Raw genomic sequence first — 18,944 nt, forward strand, 5'->3', positions numbered from 1 at the left:
AACACATTTTGGCTGAGTGATAGTAGTGCAGGTAGAGCACTTACCTGGCAAGTAGCAGGTCTGGGTTCATGTCCTGGCACTCAATATTGCCCCTGAGCCATGCCAGGAATGATCCCTGAACACAGAGTGGGCAGTGCTAGGTATGCCCCTCCCCCACACAGACACAGGCAAATCTTTTGTATGGACTGTGGTAATTTTATTGACTCTTGCCAAACAAATTTCAAGTATATTGCAAGTGGTTTCCAAAATTTAATGAAAACTGTAAGATTCTGGATAGCCACAAATGACAGAGGAGCACTTATTTGTGTCTGGAGTTTTAGTATGCTTGAACAACTTATAATTTAGAGAAATTTTAATAAAAAATAAAAATTCTACAAAACATAATAAATATATTAAACTTTTCCACTTGCCTCATATGTGTATATAATTGCCCATTTATAGTTTTCTAAATACAAAGTTACTAACTGCTCACAGTGATACTTTTGCCAATGTATAATTCAGCATGAGTTTGAAAATTCCTAGCAAAGTCACACCCTACCCAATCATACATCAAATTTCCCATCAAATACCAATTCTAGAGATACAAGTTTGGACTTAATCAGTATCTTGAATGACTGTCTTTTGAAATTTATATGCAAATTATAGCACTGTCATACCGTTGTTCATCAATTTGCTCCAGTGGGCACCAGTAACGTCTCCATTGTGAGACTTGTTGTTACTGGCTTTGGCATATCGAATATGCCATGGGTAGCTTGCCAGCCTCTGCCGTGCGGGCAGGATACTCTCGGTAGCTTGCCGGGCTCTTTGAGAGGGATGGAGGAATTGAACCCAGGTCGGCCGCGTGCAAGGCAAACACCCTACCCGCTGTGCTATCATTCCAGTCCTATGCAAATTATTAGATTTAATTCCTTAAAATAATCCTCGTTTCCATCAATTAACTGTTGCATAAGATTATTATCCATATTTATAAGATTCAATTCTTAGCTTCCTGAAATTTAAGAGGGTTTGGAGATTTATTTTACACGTCTTTAAAGGACTTTCTGCTTCCATGTGCTTTGTTTTCTTTAATTTTATTATTGGCTTCTGTTTTTTGTGTTTGCTTTCTACAAAGGGCTGCCTTATTTTAAGTGATGAGTTGAACCATGCATCTCTTGTGCTTGGGGCCAGACTCTCGGGTGCAACTATAAGGACCTTCAAACACAACAGTGAGTATAAATATGTTTATACAACATGTAAAATTTGCTTCTGTGTGAGAGTACAGATTTTTAGCTTTCCAAACTAGGAACTCAGTCTAATGAAACACACTTGTGTTTATATTCCCTGACAGCTTCCTAACCTCCTGTGACCCAGAACAAATGCCTAAAGTACATTAGACATCTAGATTTCTACGTAGTACCCAAATACATTTGTGCCACTGTTATTAGTGGTCTTACAATACAACCTCCAAAAGCATGAGTCATCTCTTAGGACTATTATTTAATTTTCAGAAGTGTGATAACTCTTTATCTCCTAAAATGTTGCTTGGAGAAGTCAGAAGACCTGTTTAATTGTTATGCACTAGGTTAAGGAGAAGGTAATCTTTAATACAATGTCTTCTTTCAATAGCACCCACTCAGGCTACATGCTCAGACAAACCACTTCCCTCTACATACAAAGGCATACTCATAAACCACCAATTCAACTTCATTGAAACCTATCAAATTTATTGAAACTCAACGAAATGAACTTCACTGAAATGCAGAACTTAGTCGTATGAAGGCCATTTCTTCTTAAAGACTTGAAAGTGCAGCATGAGAGCATGCTTTTAAACAGGAGAACATGCTTAAAGGAAGGGAGTGTTAGATACTTAAGTTCTCTTGCCTTGCTTTGGACCTGACTTATTGCATCACCTTGTGTAAGTTCTTTAATTTTCTCATACTCAATTCTCTTATTTATAAAATGAAAATGTTGAATTATATCATCATTGTCTTAGTTTAAAATTTATTTTTCTATTTTTATTCCTAATCTTAGAACACCATATATATGTACACATTTGTACATGTGCACCCATGTTTATGCATACATACTTCTTACATGTTAACACACAATTGTTTTTGCTCTCTTCCTTCTCACCGCCTTTCTCTCCTGCCTTCTCTACTCTACTTTTTCTTGGTCCACATCCTTGGCATTTCACTATATCTTCAATGAAAGAAAAATTAAAGTGTAGAAAAGTGACGGACACTTGAGAAAGAGTTGTCTTAATTCTATTATACCCCCATAACAGAATCTCAAAGCAAAGAACAAGTATCCCATGGGAATGAAAAGAGAATATTTTAAAATGAACCTTCCTTCCCAACTTCTAGATGCAATGAAAAGTCTGTTAGCACTGAGTGTGTTAGGTGAGATGTAGCTATGCCTGACCCACCATAAGCAGATATGTGAACATGAGTGCTCTAGAGGCAAATTCAGGGTCATGTTCTCTAAACAAATTCTTGATGTCCCCTCAGATTTTCACTTTCCCCTCAGATTGACTTTCTCCTGCCTGTTTTATCAGTTGTTATATCTATATTCATCTTATTCTCACCAATTTCGGAATTCATATTTAGAATAGACATTGTTTAGGGGTTCAAGAAGTGATTTCATTAAAAGAAAATCAAACTTCTTTTTATTTAAACACAGTTGTGGTAGTCTCTTATTTGGAATGGCAGGTAGTTGATGACCAAAGTTACAGTCTACTTGGGAAAGGATAAAAAAGACGGAAGGTTAATCAAGTTAGAGATATAGGTAACTGAATTTTTTTTTATTAGTGAATCACCATGAGTTACAGTTACAAACTTATGAGCTTTCATGTTTGCATTTTGTTTACATCCCTCCACAGTGCCCAGTCCCCTCCACCAGTGTTCCCAGTATCCCTCTACCCTCCCACCCCATCCCCCCCACCCCACCCCACTTCTGTGGTAGGGCATTCCCTTTTGATCTCTCTCTCCTTTTGGGTGCTGTGGTTTGCAACAGAGGCACTTCATGGCCATCATGTTTGGTCTATATTCTATTTTCAGTGCGCATCTCCCATCCCATGCAGGCAACTTTTTTAGTACTCCTAGTATGATGATGATGCACACTTACACCAATGCAATATATGTCATATAATTTTTTTTTCAATTTTTAGGTGTTTGTTTGTTTATTTGTTTGTTTTTGATCATAGCCTGTGGTGCTCAGGGCTTACCTCTGGCTCTGTGTTTAGGGGATCATATGTGGTGCCCAGGATCAAATTCAAGTCAGCTATACACAAGGCAAAAGCCCTACCTGCTGTGTACTATCTCCCTGGTCCTTCTAACCTTCTTTAATCTAGATTTATTTATACCTTGCAAATGTATCCTGGGATATGTCACCAGATACACTCTTCCTCTGACTATGGTTTTTATGCTACTTGTCTAAAGTTGACAAAGAAAGTAATAAAATTAAAATGCAGAAGGTTTCCAAGAAAAATTTACCATGTATTTATAGGATGCCTCCTCTGATTTAAACACTGAGTTATGTCTTTAGGGTACCATAAAAGGGGTAAGGTAATATCTTAGGTATAGTAGAACTTACAGTCAGTGAAATAAATGTCTCAAAGTAACTACATATGGGTTAAGTTTTTAAAAGGTCATAATAATACTAGACAGAATTGAGGGTTTGGCCTACATCCATTCTATACCTAATAGAAGAGCTAAAATTAAAAAGATGACAACCTCTAAATGTTAGCAAAGATATGAAGCAACTAGAACTCTTACTCATTGCTGAAGCATAAAGACATACAACTTCTTAAGAAAACTCTTTGGCAAAGCGTTACAAAACAAATTTGTACTATGATCCAGAAAGTTCATACCTTGAAATTTCTAAAAGAAGATCTGATGTCACAAAATTCCTGTATAAGACTGTTCATAGTAGCTTTATTTGTAATAGATTTACACTGGAAACAATCTGATTTTCTATCAACAGGAGAATTTTTGTTTGTTTGTTTGGGGTCACACCCAATGATGCTCAGGGGTTACTCCTGGTTCTGCGCTCAGGAATTATGCCTGGTGGTGCTCCAGGGATCATATGGGATAGCAGGGACCAAACACAGGTCAGCTGAATGCAAGGCCAAAGCCTTATCCACTGTACAATCACTCTACCCGTAGGAGAATTTTTTAGTAACTTATTAGTATGACTCCATAATTTTAAAAGAAATAAATTACTAATACAATCATTAAAAATCATTGTCATTAGTAAAATAATCTAGATAATAAGTATTATATCATTTATGTATTTGTAAAGGGTAAATTCTAACACAAATAAAACTAATCCAGTGCAATTATAGTCATGAAATGCTTCCCTCTCAATGTGGGGAGGTAATTGATGAGAAAACACATAGAGGAATTTTCTAAAGTAATCCAAATGTTTGATAGATATATTTGCATTTTAATCTTACCAAAATTTAATGAATTGAACCCTTGAATCCATACATGTTCTTATAAATATATGTTGCTAAATATTATTGATATTATATAGCATATTCCAATGTAAAACCATCAGTTCGGTATTTTTAAAAAATAAGTTTTGACCCCAAAGTAATCCATATTCAATAGTTAATTAATATGTAGTTGTAGGCAAATAACTTAATTATGTTTAGTCTCTAACTACTTCCAAAATGAGGCTAATTACATTACCTGATCCATGGTAAGTTGAAGGACGTACATAAAAAGCCTGAAATTGAAAATTGCTGAGTTGTTTTTGCCTTTTGTGTTATTATTACTGTCCTCACTCCTACTAAGAGATAGCATGTAATAATACTCTGATGACCTAGAAGAAGGTAATAATTTCTCTTTGGAGATTGAGTGAAGTGGAAAGTACTTGCCATAGACTGAAAAATTAAGAAAATTCTAATCAGGTGTGAAGGAGAGACTATCTCAAACATAAGGATAATCTGAAATGCTTAAATGATAGCAAAAGCTCCACTGTGGGGTAGAACTACTGAACAAAAGTCTGCGAAAAAAAGCTTTGGCCAATTATTACAGAGATACTAAGATTTGTTAACAAACTAAAATGTATGTACTTCATGAAATAACCAAGAAATTTGGACTGGACAGTATGACTTTGGCCCACTTTATTCTCTAAATGCTGTGATTCAACATAAGGCATTTAAGAGCCATCCCCTATGTCTAGAAGTGATGAAATTATGGATTCAAACTTTGAGTTAACACTGAACATAAGGTGGGAAATAAGCTAATTCATTCCATAGCAATGGATCATGAACACAGCGTCCCTGGCCAACATTGGTGTGCCTGAAGCTGGATACTCAGCCATGAAGTTTTGCTTCCTCCTCCCTTGAATATAATACGAATGACTCAGCAGACCCTATTTCCATTATCCAACTACTTTGCCTGCCCAGTCACTGACAATTAGAAAGACAAAATAAGACAAGTTGAAAGACAAGCCACTCTAGGTTTGCATGAAGGCATGAAAAATCTGCACTTAGGTCAGGAAGTAGGTTTGACTAATGTTTCTTGAGACATGATTTCTCAGGGCCAGCGGGGCCAAGAAATGTCACACTCTCACCCATCATGTTTGCAACTCTTTCTCATTATTTTATTTTAATTTTGACTTTTGTATTCCTTATTTATTTTATTTTTTCTTTAGTAAACATGTTATTACAAAGTTATTTATTATTGGGTTTCAGGAATACAATGTTGCAACATCAATCCCTTCACCACAGTCCACTTCCCTCCACCAATGCCTCCTCACACCACTTTGCCTCCCTCACACCAGTCGGCTCCCTATGACGCATCTTATATGCCAAATACAGTAACAATAATGGGTTTCATTCCCTTCACCCCAAAAGAGCCTCCAATACGGCACCATTTGGAAGGATGAGTAAGGAGAGGCTGCTAAAATCTCAGGCTGGGAGAAATGGAGATGTTAATGCCACCTGCTCAAGCAAATCAATGAACAACAAGATGACAGTGATACAGTTATATATATAAATATGTGTATGTGATTTTTATATATATATTTTTATATATATATTTATATATATGATCTATATATATAGTTTTTGCACCGTAGTTTACAGGACTGTGACTGATAGGGTTTCATATGTAGCACTTTACCACCTTTTAGCACCATTTCCTCCTTTTGTCTGAACTCTTCCCTCCACCATCGATGCTACTCCCTCCTGTCCGATCCCCAAGGCCCCTCAAGGAGCATGTTTCATCTATTTTTGGACACTTGGAGCAACCCCTCTTTTAACGGGAAAAGGAAAGGGAGTGACTTTAAATGATTATTTTCTTCCTCAGCCTTAACAATGGAGAGTAAGACTCAGTATCAGCCACATCATATTCATATCAACAATTATCAAAAATGCTGCTCTTATCTATGTGTGCACAGAATAGATGCCAACAACATAAACTCATCAATGCAGATTATTTCCACATTTTTGGTTAAAATACACAAAAAGGTACAGATAATTGAGCAACAGCTATACAAAAAAGGGCATTTTTATACAAATTCCTCATGCACATTACTTAAAACAAAATAATGAAATCTGTGAATGTAGGTCCATACTGGACTAGGGCATATATTTTGTATATAAAGCCCTTGATTTGATCCCCAGAACTGTCCTGGTACTGCCCATGAGATCACCAACACTGCAGCAAAGTTTGACTCCTCATTTACCAAATTAAAGCACAAAATACATACATACACATTACTTAAATATTCAAGTAAACTGATGCAGTTTGATCACAAATTTCTTTTGTTTGGTTTAAAAAAAATAATTGGGGGTCATCCCAAGCTATGCACAGTACTTAGTCCTGGCTCTGTGCTCATGAATCACTTTTGGCTGGCTTGGGGACATATAAGATGTTGTCTTACCCATTGTACTATCTCTCCAGCCCACGGATCAAATCTTTGTATTACTACATAAAATTGCTCCAAGGTTGCAGTTTTTCAGCTTAATTCACCTGATCCAGCCTAATCTGCAGCTATTTTGTATTTCAATCTCAAAACAACAATTTTAGTGAAAGCGTAACCAAAAAAAAAAAACATAATATATAGTTGGGAGAAATAAATTATCTACAACACTTAGGGAACCTGACATTATTGTGAGGAACAGATGGATATTCTGTGTACAACAATGCTTTATAGTAAGACATGCTCAAAATCTCTTACACAGTAATCAAGTAAGATATTGATTCCATTGCTAGACAATCTCAAATGGCAGATTTTATTATTTCCGGTAAAAATAATAGAAAAAGAAGAAAAGGAGTTTTCTAAAAGATTACAACATGCTGAAGAAGTTGTTGCCACTAAGTTTAATAACTTATCCAAGTCTTTGATCTGAAACAAACAGAAATACTATGAAGGACATTATTGGGAAATTTAAACAATAGGAATATGGTTGGTAGGTTAGATAAAACCAGGGAAGCCTAGAGCATTAATGTTAAATAGTTAAAGTGAATAACTATACAGTAGCACACGTACATAAGAATATGGCACGCAAGAATAATTTTTAATTTTTTACAGATTATACAAAAATTAGAAAAGAATATATCACAGAGAGTATGATCTCAGTAATTGTCCATATTCACTATCCATGTTCACATAGCCAAAATTATTGCTATCTAATTTTTTTCAGGAAAAGTTCTCTGATCTCTACTGTAGTCTTATTGGAGGCTATCCTTATTCTTAGAAAAGACATTCTACTGTGTGTGGGGGGAAAGTGTTAAAGACCACAATCTATGCAATTTAGTCTCAATTAGAAAAGTATTATGTGGCTGTGCATGCATATAAATACAGATTGATTTACCTACATACAGTATGTGGATAAAAATCTAAGAAAAGAAAGAGGGGTGGAGAGAGAGAAATAAAGATGTTAGAGCAAAGAGAAAAAGTATTAATAGATGAATTTGAATAATGGCTAAATGTTCTCTTTTTTAATTTGAAAACAATACCTGGTGGTGCCCATGGCTAATTGCTGATTTGAGCTAAGGAATCACTCTTGGCAGTGTTATGTAAACCAAATACAGTGCCAGGGATTAAATGGGGGTCAGCGAAATACATTTAAGCCCTTGTACTGTCTCTGTAGCCTCAAATGAGTATTATCTATAGTATTCTTGTTTATATTTTTTCCATTAGGTTTGAAATAATTTTTAAGTAAAATTATTCTTTACTCCCTTAATTCTTTGCTGAAATTATATCCAAAAGTTTCACTTTTCTTAAACTTTAGCCCTGAAACATTGAGCAACATATTCCTCAGGTTCTACCTTTATACACCTGTAAAAAATAATAGCATCTATGTGTTTATAATAAATATTAGCTATGGTTATTTTATACTATCAAATAGCACTAGTTGATAATTTATTTAGTGCAATCAACTGGGCTAATGATCTCTTATCTAATTATTTAACCCTTAGACAACTCTATGGAATAGGTACTAGTTTATAAATGAATAGATTTATACTTAAGTTATATTAAGCAACTTTCCAAGATCATACAACTACTCAGTGGTGAAATATGAAATTGTCTGTATAAATGATGCCCTTGCCAACTAATTAATAACTACCAACAGTAAGGGTCAGAGTCCATCATCTGGTCCATGAAATTATGTAAGAACTGATACTACTCTTTAGCTTTGGGTGGTAAGCAGAATGTGATATCCTCCATCCTTTACAACGTTCGTATCCTAATATCAAGAACCAATGAGTATTCAGTATTATGTATTAAAAGGAATTAACGTTGCAGATAAAATCAGGTTACTAACTTTAGGATGAAGTGATTGTATGCATGGATTCAAAGTACTCAAAAGGACCTTCAATATAGAAAAGGGTAGTAGAATAGTGGTTGTCATAGAAAAGCCATGTGAAAAAAACTTTAGTAAATAATTGTTGGCTCTGAAGATAAAAGCCAAGAAATTTAGGAAGTCTCAAGATGATTGAGAAAACGAATTATCTCCTAAAGCCTACAAAAAGGAAAGCATCTGTGTCAACACCTTGATTTTATCCAAGTAAAATCCATTTCAAATTTTTAGCCTTGAGAACAATAATATTATATATTGAACTATCTTTTAAATGATATTTAGTTCTGATTTCTTATTACAGCAACAGGAGACTGATCCACTTTTATTCTGAGTTACACAAATCACGTGTTTCCACTCCCCAGCGTATTGAATTTTAGGATCTTTTTTGCAATGGGCATACTCTCCCTGTTATTTGCACATCAAACCTTTGAAAGTAGGGGTAGCTCCTAGATCCTTTGAACAACTTCTTTCTTCAAAATTAAGGCAGGTAAGATGGTATATGAAGAGGTAGATAATTGAGTCATAATGTATATAGTGTCAGGGCTGGTAAGTTTTCAATGTTATTCTCAGGATAATTCCAATACCTCAATAAACTGTGACACTTTAATTCTTAATATACCCATATATCCATAAATTATCATCTAGACATTGTGCAAGGACTTGCAGATCTGAAGTTGCCTTCCTATGTTTGCATGAAGTAAGCAGCTGGCCTAGATAGGAGCTATAACTTGTACGGCGGGTTCTTCAGGATTGTTACCTAAACAGGATGTTTTTAAACATCAGAATCATGGAATTTTATACAATTCCACACTTTGCTGTCCTTCTGTAATTTTCTTTGCTTGTATCCACTGTTCACACAATTTCTACTTCTATTACAAGGGTTAATTCTTCCTGGATAGTGAATATGGACAACTACTGAGGTCATAATTATCATCTATTCTGCATTAAGAAGGCAAGCATCACATTAGCCCTTTACATAATCAGCTTATTTAAATGTAACAGAAACCCAGATTCTTAGATCACTTCATTAGTCCCACTTATTAAAACAGATCCTCAAACTGACTAAATAATCCATTCAAGGGTACACAGATGTTAAGCAGTGAGAGTAAAATTTGAAACTATAAGTCATTTATTTCAGAAGATCTTAAGACATAGTAGCTATAAACAGAGGATGGAGATAGAGAAGGGGAAGTAGTCCATAAAAAAATATCTGTTGTCAAGCAAGTTTTATCACAATAGGCAACTGAGTCTCAATTCTATTAAGAAACTCTGGGAGCCAGTGGAGATATACCTAGATGTTATTCCACCTGGAAGGTTGGGCTTCTATTCACCACTTCTCACTCTGATTGGTTGAGTTCATGCTCGGACTCCCTGAGTCAGGAACAAAAACATTCTTAGAAAAGGATTGACCTGTGTTTTATAAGAGACAGGTGAGCTAAGGATATAGGTAGAGTGTGGAAAAACTTACAGTCTTACTTTCTAGCTAAATATCTATTACCAGGCAATATGTAGGACCCAGAAAGAGATGTGACTCTTGCACATATATGTTTTTAATTAAAAATTACTTTGGTTTTTGGGCTACACCTGGCTGTGCACAAGACTTAGTCCTGTACCTGTGCTCTGTGATCACCTCTGACCCTGCTCGAGGGACCATATGTGGTGCAACGGATTGAACCTGGCTCAACCACATGCAATGTGAACACTTTACCTACTCTGCTATGTCTCTGACTATAAAATTTTAAATACTGTAGCAGTTATCCTGGTAGTAGCCTGAATTTTGTCTCTGAATGCTAGTTAGGTATCTGAGTTCTTCTAAGTCCTAAGAATATGTCATTGCATTTTCTACTCTGAGCAACTTAACTAAGGCAATTTCAGTATAGAGTGGACTGGAGCCACATTTGCCTTGTTTGGGAGCTAATCCCAGCTCTGTGCTCAGGGATCACTCCTAGAGATTCTCAAGGGACCATGGTAATAAGGTGCTGGTAATAAGACTAGAATCAGCCATATGCAAGGTTAGCCCCGTATCCTCTCCTCTATCATCTCTTTGACCCAAAATATAGCTAATTTTTAATTTTCCTTTACGGTTCATTGAATTCCACAAGACTCTCTGGTCCATTCACACTCTATAGTAAGGAGTCAGCTCCAATAATGGATTAATAAGTTTATTATCCAGAGTGAATCCGGTACATTTTGAAAAATATATTAGAGTCCTTTGAAATTCTTACATGCCTTCAGAAAACACATCATCTCAACTTGATGTATTTACACTTTAAGCCTTCCAAAGATCTCACAATGTGAATTGTTTTAACTCTCTGGAAGAGTCAATGATATGGGAAAATCATGCAGGTAATACAGGACCACTTGTGGAATAGTGAAGTTACAGGCAATCTGTGTCCTGAAACAAGTCATAAAGGGCTTCTTGAATTTGCCTTAGAGATGTGAGACTTCCCTGTCAGCCAGGAAACTTGCCATGAAGTCAGAGGGCTAGACAGGCCAAGAATTTGGGGTGATTTTTAAAAAAATAATAAATAAAGTGGAAAGGAAGAAGCAAGATTCTGTCTAAGGCATTTAAAGGCCAAGTGGAGGAATTACAAAGAACATAGTGTTTACTAAAATACTCTGAGTGCTACTCTGTCCAGAATGAGGGCTCATGAGTACTGTTTGAGTGGAAGGTCAAGCCTATAAACATCATTTAGACTACTTTACAAGCCATGACCTTTTAGATCTCATGCTATGACTTGGACTCAAGCACTAGGCTGTTTACTTACTTCCGTAAATACAGCAACTGCCTCTAAGTTGTTTAAAAAGAGATAACAGTACTGAATCTTTGTTGTAATGAACCTTTTACTCGTACTAATTCACAGGGAGACACCTGCTATTATTATCCTATTTTAGACAGGTGAAGAAACATACACAAAGTCATGAGGTTACTGGTTTACAGTTAATGTTAGGGTGTAGAAAATAACCAACCCTCAAGTCCTATGGGTCCTTCTGAAGTTAGACAAACAAATTTATATTTCAAACAAATTAGTAGGGGGAAAAGATCAAATTAAATTACATATGTATGGAGAATTTCCATGACTGTTAATTTTAAAGTAAATGAGACAAACTGAGGATTTATATCCTATGCTAAGTATCCAAGGAATAAAAAACGGTTTCACATGACAAGGACAGGATGGCTTCATATAATAATAAAACTTTGCCTCCAGATATTTTCCTTGCTTTGGATAGGTTAATCTAATATTAAGTCTATTCCTGGAAACAATATAGGTAATCTACATTTTCTAGAGCTATGATAAAAGTTTCTCTAGAAACACGCACACAAATAAAAACAAAAACCAGAAAAGTTTTTCTAGAGGCATAGGGACCTTGATTGATCTTAGTTCCACACATCAAGGTTAAAAGTCAAATACTTGCTCTAATGTGGAAAGCCTGCATGAACAACCTTGGAGAACTAGTATTATAGTAATAAGAGATCAAGGTGGTATTTAAACCAAGGAGGCAGGACTTGAGTTCCCATTTAGAAAGCAATTTTTACTCATTTGCTGGAATTTTCTAACTCCCTCTTTCCCTAAAATGTAAAATGATGTATGAAACAATAGGTAAATTCCATCACACATTTAACTCTCTTCTAGTCCAGGCACTTAACATATGAAACCAGAATTCCCCCTGGTTACCTTTATTTTCCATCTGACTTGACCTGAGCCTTAATTTCAGAGCAGAATCCTAACACAGACCTCTGGACTCCAACAACACTCTCTGAATAAAGGGCTCACCTTCTACTTCCGCACTTAGAGATCTCATCTTAGTTTTCTATTTAGTTCCATGCTGTCTCATGAAATCTGATTTCCTAAATCAGGCTTTGGGTTCTACAGGTCCTTCAGCTCGGGTCCCCAATGTCAGAAGTTGCTGATCTGAATCCCTTCTCAGAGTCAGCAGTCTCTGGCCCTCATGTCTGTCTCAATTTCAAACTTGACTGGATTTTCTCTACTTTCAGTCATTTTTTGTACTCTTCTAAGAAGATTATCTTTTTTTTCTGGCCTACCATGTGACACCTGCTGACATAAAGCCATCAAGGAAATCTGAACCAAATTACTTGCTCAAACATCTTAGGTAAAATGTAAGGCATAAACATTTTCAGTCCATCACTTTCATTGATCTCATGGAGAAATCTTTATAAATGTGACTTTGAGAAAAGTTTTTGCATCGTTTGCCAAAGTTGGTCATTAGGTTTATGTTTCTTCCAAAGTCTACGTAAGCAAAGGGTAGCTCTAAAGATTTTATCTTTAAGGAGGCATTCACTGAACTGAACCCAGTTTCCCTTCTGGTAACAACAGAGCTACCTTGTTTTCTGGTGAATTCTATCACAGGACCCTTTATGCAGCTTTCCTAGGTACAGAGTTCACTAATACCAAAGCTAAGAATTTAAACATAGAAAGAGACGCACTGGGCTTATGTGTCACCCATTCCTGATTATAGTTTTTGGCATTAGCTGAGTTATTCTGGGTATTTCAGAATTCAGTATTTCAGATACCCATCACTTTGCCCCCATAGGTACTATTGCCAGTCTGCTGACTGTGGTCTCCACACCACATCGCTGTGTTAGCAAGTCTTTCATAAACAAAAGGAAACTGCCCTGGTAAGCCAGACTTGGTGGCAAATAGTGCTTAAGGCATTGTCAATACTCAAAGTTGTGCCAATTGTCACTCTAATTTTATAACAAGTGCAGACGTATGTATGCAGATATGTGATGGCATCATTTCTTATTTTTAGTTTCATATATCACATGTTTTTTTTTCAAAGCTGATGAGGAAATCGAGAGGTATTTTTGGAAGGGCGCACATGATTGAGTGCTCTGGGGCTACTTCAGACTGTGTTCAAGGACCATACGCAGTGCTAGGGTTTGAACTGAGTTCAGAATTATGCAAGGCAAGTGCTTATCCCTGTATTATCTCTCTAGCCTGAATTTTGGAGCTTTTAATTGTAGTTGTTTGGGACCTTATAATCCTTCTGGCATTCATTTGTTTATCTAAAAAATCAAAAATCGAATCATTCTTCTTCACTTCTTAGTGGTATCACAAGGATTGACATAATACAAATATAAGTATTTTAATAGGCATTATTATTTTTAAGAATCCATTGCAGATGTTAGTAGGTGGCTTGTTGAAACAGTATAATCCCACAAGGCCTGTAAAGCAGAAACCACAATCTCCTGAATCCTTGGAGTCTGTGACCCACCTGCTGCACATTATAAAGCAAGAACCTAAAAGCTAGAGAGAATCTACCAGATGCTGATTAGAACAGGTCCAGAATTCCACTGTGAGTGAAGACATCTCATTCCCTCTCTAACTTCCCTGATTCTAAGAGATCAGTGAGTTTGTGCCTCACAGTTCAAAAATGGCTCATTGATTTTTCTCTCTGCTCAGAAATCACATAATAAATACACTAGAGGCGGGAGGGAGGCTCATGAAATTCTACCCTTAAGCCTCTCCCCATAGGACTCTCCATTTATGTTAAATATCTTGAGTCTCCTGACATGGAAGGGACTAGGATTCTTGGGCTCCCATCTGGAAAAAAAAGCATAGATACATAATGGTCTTTGTAAAGATTTATGTTCATGTCCTGTATAAAAGAAAGGAAGGAAGGAAGGAAGGAAGGAAGGAAGGAAGGAAGGAAGGAAGGAAGGAAGGAAGGAAGGAAGGAAGGGAGGGAGGGAGTGAGTTAGGGAGGAAGGGAAGGAAGGAAGGAAGGAAGGAAGGAAGGAAGGAAGGAAGGAAGGAAGGAAGGAAGGAAGGAAGGAAGGAAGGAAGGAAGGAAGGAAGGAAGGAAGGAGGGAGGGAGGGAGGGAGGGAGGGAGGGAGGGACGGAGGGAGGGACGGAGGGAGGGAAGGAAGGAAGGAAGGAAGGAAGGAAGGAAGGAAGGAAGGAAGGAAGGAAGGAAGGAAGGAAGGAAGGAAGGAAAGAAGGAAGGAAGAAAGGAAGGAATGGAGGAAGAAAGGAAGGGAGGGAGGGAGGGAGGGAGGGAGGGAGGGAGGGAAGGAAGGAAGGAAGGAAGGAAGGAAGGAAGGAAGGAAGGAAGGAAGGAAGGAAGGAAGGAAGAGAGGAAGGAAAGGAGGGAGGAAGGGAGGGAGGGAGGGAGGGATGGAGGGAGGGAGGGAGGGAGGGAGGGGGGAAGGAAGCAAGGAAGGAAGGAAGGAAGGAAGGAAGGGAGGAAGGGAGGAAGGGAGGAAGATGGAGAAAATTCTCTTCTATTTAGTGTTGTTTATTTTAAATTTCATCTTGAATGAACTATTTCTATAATAATATCTGGCATATCCACTGTAAAAAAGCTAAGGAAAACAAAACAAAAACAATATACTCTAGGTTCACTGTTATTTTTCAAAATCTTTGAAAATTTATTTGAATGACTAGTTCTCATTGGGGTTGTTTCTATTATTATGTCTTTTGAATCACATTCATCATTTGTCATATCCATTTAAAATAGAACTTAAACTCATGCCCCAGAAAAGTAAAATATTAGGTATATTAATCAAGTAATTAGGAACTCACTAGGAACACTCATGTATTCATCTCTGTATTTCACTAGAAACTGACAGGCTTGTGACGGTTTACAGAAAGGGAATTAGATCCCAAGTACATGGGCTTTTTAAACTTCAGAGGAACTCAAACAGAAGCAAAAGTGAAAATGAGAGGTAATACATGTGAAAGTTTTATGCTTCCTAATGTTCTCAAATAAGCAGAATCTTTTTTCTTTCTTGGCTGCCATCTAGTGGCTAATGTTGTAGCGTCGATGACATAATACTCCTATGAAGACCAGTACCTTTGTATCTTTGAAATAAAGGGGAGGAAAATCAGTTCTTTGAAAATATGTATTATTTCATGATGAGACATTAATTTCTATAATATATATTGTTTATACTTAAAAGTATTATTCTTCCAATTCCACATCTACTCTTTACGAACAGGAAATAATACTGAGTTTCTTTTCAATAAGAAGAAAATGAATTCAATTATCAAATATTGATGTTTGCACTAGAACAAGGATCCACAAAGATGGTTAAGATAAGGTCCCTGCTTTCATTGGAGGAGAGATATGAAATCAAATAATGAGAGACATAGTGCTTTCTTATTTAAAAAACAAAGAACAGCAAGTAGAAAAGAAATAGTGTCTTTTGGGCCAGAAGAGTGTTTGAGAAGAAACTTGGAACAACAGAAGCTTTCCAGGTGGTCCAGAGGGGAAAAGCATATGAGAGAGATGAGAAATGATATACTGTAAAGCATTGAGAAACTATGAAAGATGGGCAGAGGCTAGATCAGGAAAAGTCTTTTGAAATTTCATTAGATAGCTATTATGATAACAACTCAAAACCTCAGTGATGTTTAACAAGTTGTTCATACTTCTATCAAAACTGAAGGTGGGCTGAAGTAATTACACCTTACCTATGACTCAGCTTCTTTGTGGAATCTTCTGGGACTGGTGGGCTAGCTTGGGCATGTTGCTTTCTTATCACTATAGGAATCTGTAAGCCTCTTACCGCCAAGGCATAGAGCAGTCTCTTCCCTGAGTTCTATGTAACCAAAGAATGTCACTTGGCTGAAACTACATTCTCCACCCTTTGGCTAGAAAGGACTGTGAAGTACTAGAATGAAGAACTCAAACGAGGTAGGATATAAGAAATGGGTCCAAGAAGCTGCTACAAGCTCTCCTGGAAATGGTTCTGAGGTACACGTAGATTTGTCTGAACTATACTTAAAAAATATTTATGTAACTTAAAATAAAGACTTACTTTGAAAAGATGCCAAGCATGCAACTTGTGAGCCCAGTCCAAAATCAAATAGCACAGAATCTCTAGGAAAAGAACTGAAAATCTGCATTCAAATTGCTCACCAAATGATGTTTCAAACTTATGTTGAGATTTGAAATCTGCTATTAGATAAATAATAAACTTTTTTTAAAGGACATAGAGATTATCAAGCAGGAAATAACAAATGAGGATATTGCTCCCACAAAGAAAATTAGAAAGAACAGGAGAAAAGTTGAGAGAAAATAAGGGAAAAGTTTCCTAGACACTTGAAGGGAGAAGCTTTAAATTCACATGATTGTGTCAAATCTACTCATGTGTTGAATAGGACAGTACTGAAAAAAGAACTAAGGCATCACAAAATGAGACAAAAAATATCAGAGGTTGGATAAAATCTGTTTAGTCTAATGATGGCACGTTGTTTACAGAAAAAAAATCAGGACAGAGAAACTAATTCAATCTTCAGAGTAACCTCAAAACAAAATGTGGAGCTGAGAAACAGAAAAGTTAAGAAAAAAAAAAACTAATGAAACTAATGTATTCTCTTAATATAAATATTTTTTAAAAGATTTTTAAAAACTATTTTTTAAAACAGATCAAATTATATCTAAGAATGTGTTGCTATGAATAATCGGGTTTCCAAGATAAATTTCTAGTACAAAGTACCCTAACCCCATGTAACACTTAACTCTACAGTCAGTGCCCAAAGGTTTGTTTATATTTGACTTTGAAGCATTGCTTTGCTAATTCCTTTAATCCATGAGCATGGTATCTATCTCTTTGTATCTTCTTCTGTTTAACAGCGATTTGTAATTTTTTAAATTTATACATTTTTAATGTTTTGTTAAGTTTATGTATTTATTTATGATGCCGTTAAAAATGGTGCTGTTTTCTTCATTTCTTTCTCTTCTAGTTAATTTCTTAAAATAAACATGTAACCAATTTAGCCTATCATTTAACTATATTGGTGATTTTTTTTCTAATAGTTTTTCTTAGGGCTGGAGCCATAGCAAAGCTGTAGAGCCTTCCCCTTGCACGTGGCAGACCCAGGTTCGATTCCTCCGCCCTTCTGGGAGGGCCCGACAAGCTACCGAGAATATCTCACCTGCATGGCAGAGCCTGGCAAGCTACCCGTGGCATATTCAACTTGCCAAAAACAGTAACAAACAAGTCTCACAATGGAGACGTTACCGGTGCCCGCTTGAGCAAATCGATGAGCAATGGGATGACAGTGACAGTGACAGTTTTTCTTAAAATATTAAAAATTTTTTGGATACATTATCTTTTTAGTTTTACTTATTTTTTTAACCTAATTTATATTCACTTCATTTTTTTTTCTGGTCAAGCTGCTCTGGCTAGAACTGCCTATACTATGTTAAAAAAAAAAAACATGGTGAAAGTGTATATCTTAGTGGAATTGTTTTTGCATTTTCACTGAGTATAATGTTAGCTGTGAGTTTACCATAGGTGGCCTATACTATGTTGAAACATGTTCTTTTTTTTTATGCTTTTTGGGTCACACCCAGCGATGCCCAGGAGTTACTCCTGGCTCTGCACTCAGGAATTACTCCTGGTGGTGCTCAGGGAACCATATGGGATCCTGGGATTCGAACCTGGGTCGGCCACATGCTCCAGTCCCAAGACATGTTCTTTTTATCCTCATGTTGTTAATAGATTTTCTCATAAATAAGAATATAATCTTGTCCAAAATTTTCTATGCATTTATTAATATTAGCATTAATATTAATTTTATATAATTATAAATATTAATATTAATATTTTGGATATTTCCTTTGTTGATGCTGTGTATTATATTTTATTTCAGTATATGAAACCAGTTTTACATTCCTAGAATCATAACATGTGATCCCTTTAATATGTTGCTAAATTTGGTTTACTAATGTTGTATTAAGGATCTTTGAATTCAAGTTAATCAGGGACATTGGTCTGCAGTTTTCTTCTTTTACAATTTCACTGTATGCCCTCGCATCAGAATATTGTTCTCTCATAAAGTGTTTGGAAAAATTACTTTTTCAATATTTTGAAGGAACTTGAAAATAGATAGTATGTTTATTTTTTACATGTTTCTTCCTGTGAGCATTTTCAATGATATACCAAATGTTTCATAAATAATATGTATAACAGCAAAATCAGAAATTCAGTAGTATCTCTATCCTTTCAAAGTTAGACTGAACTCTAGATATAAAACACTCCAGTTGAAGTTCTTCAAAAAGAAAGCTTAGGAAGCACAAAGAAATGTGCTGAATCTTTTAAAAATGCTTATGAAATTCTGTTCTTTTCCTTCTCTGGATTTTTTTAAGTTACAAATACTCTAAGTCATTATA

General features: G+C 36.1%; 1 protein-coding gene across 1 annotated transcript in view; it reads left to right on the forward strand.

Annotated features, from left to right (window-relative positions):
• SPTLC3 (serine palmitoyltransferase long chain base subunit 3) overlaps nucleotides 1-18,944 on the forward strand; it is a 170,735-nt gene that overhangs the window by 81,715 nt on the left and 70,076 nt on the right. The window contains exon 6 of the mRNA XM_055133468.1: nucleotides 1,112-1,205. Within this exon, the coding sequence (XP_054989443.1) occupies nucleotides 1,112-1,205 (94 nt within the window). The remainder of the gene's footprint in view (nucleotides 1-1,111; nucleotides 1,206-18,944) is intronic.

This window comes from Sorex araneus, chromosome 3 (assembly GCF_027595985.1).
Source record: "Sorex araneus isolate mSorAra2 chromosome 3, mSorAra2.pri, whole genome shotgun sequence".
Lineage (NCBI taxonomy): Eukaryota > Metazoa > Chordata > Mammalia > Eulipotyphla > Soricidae > Sorex > Sorex araneus.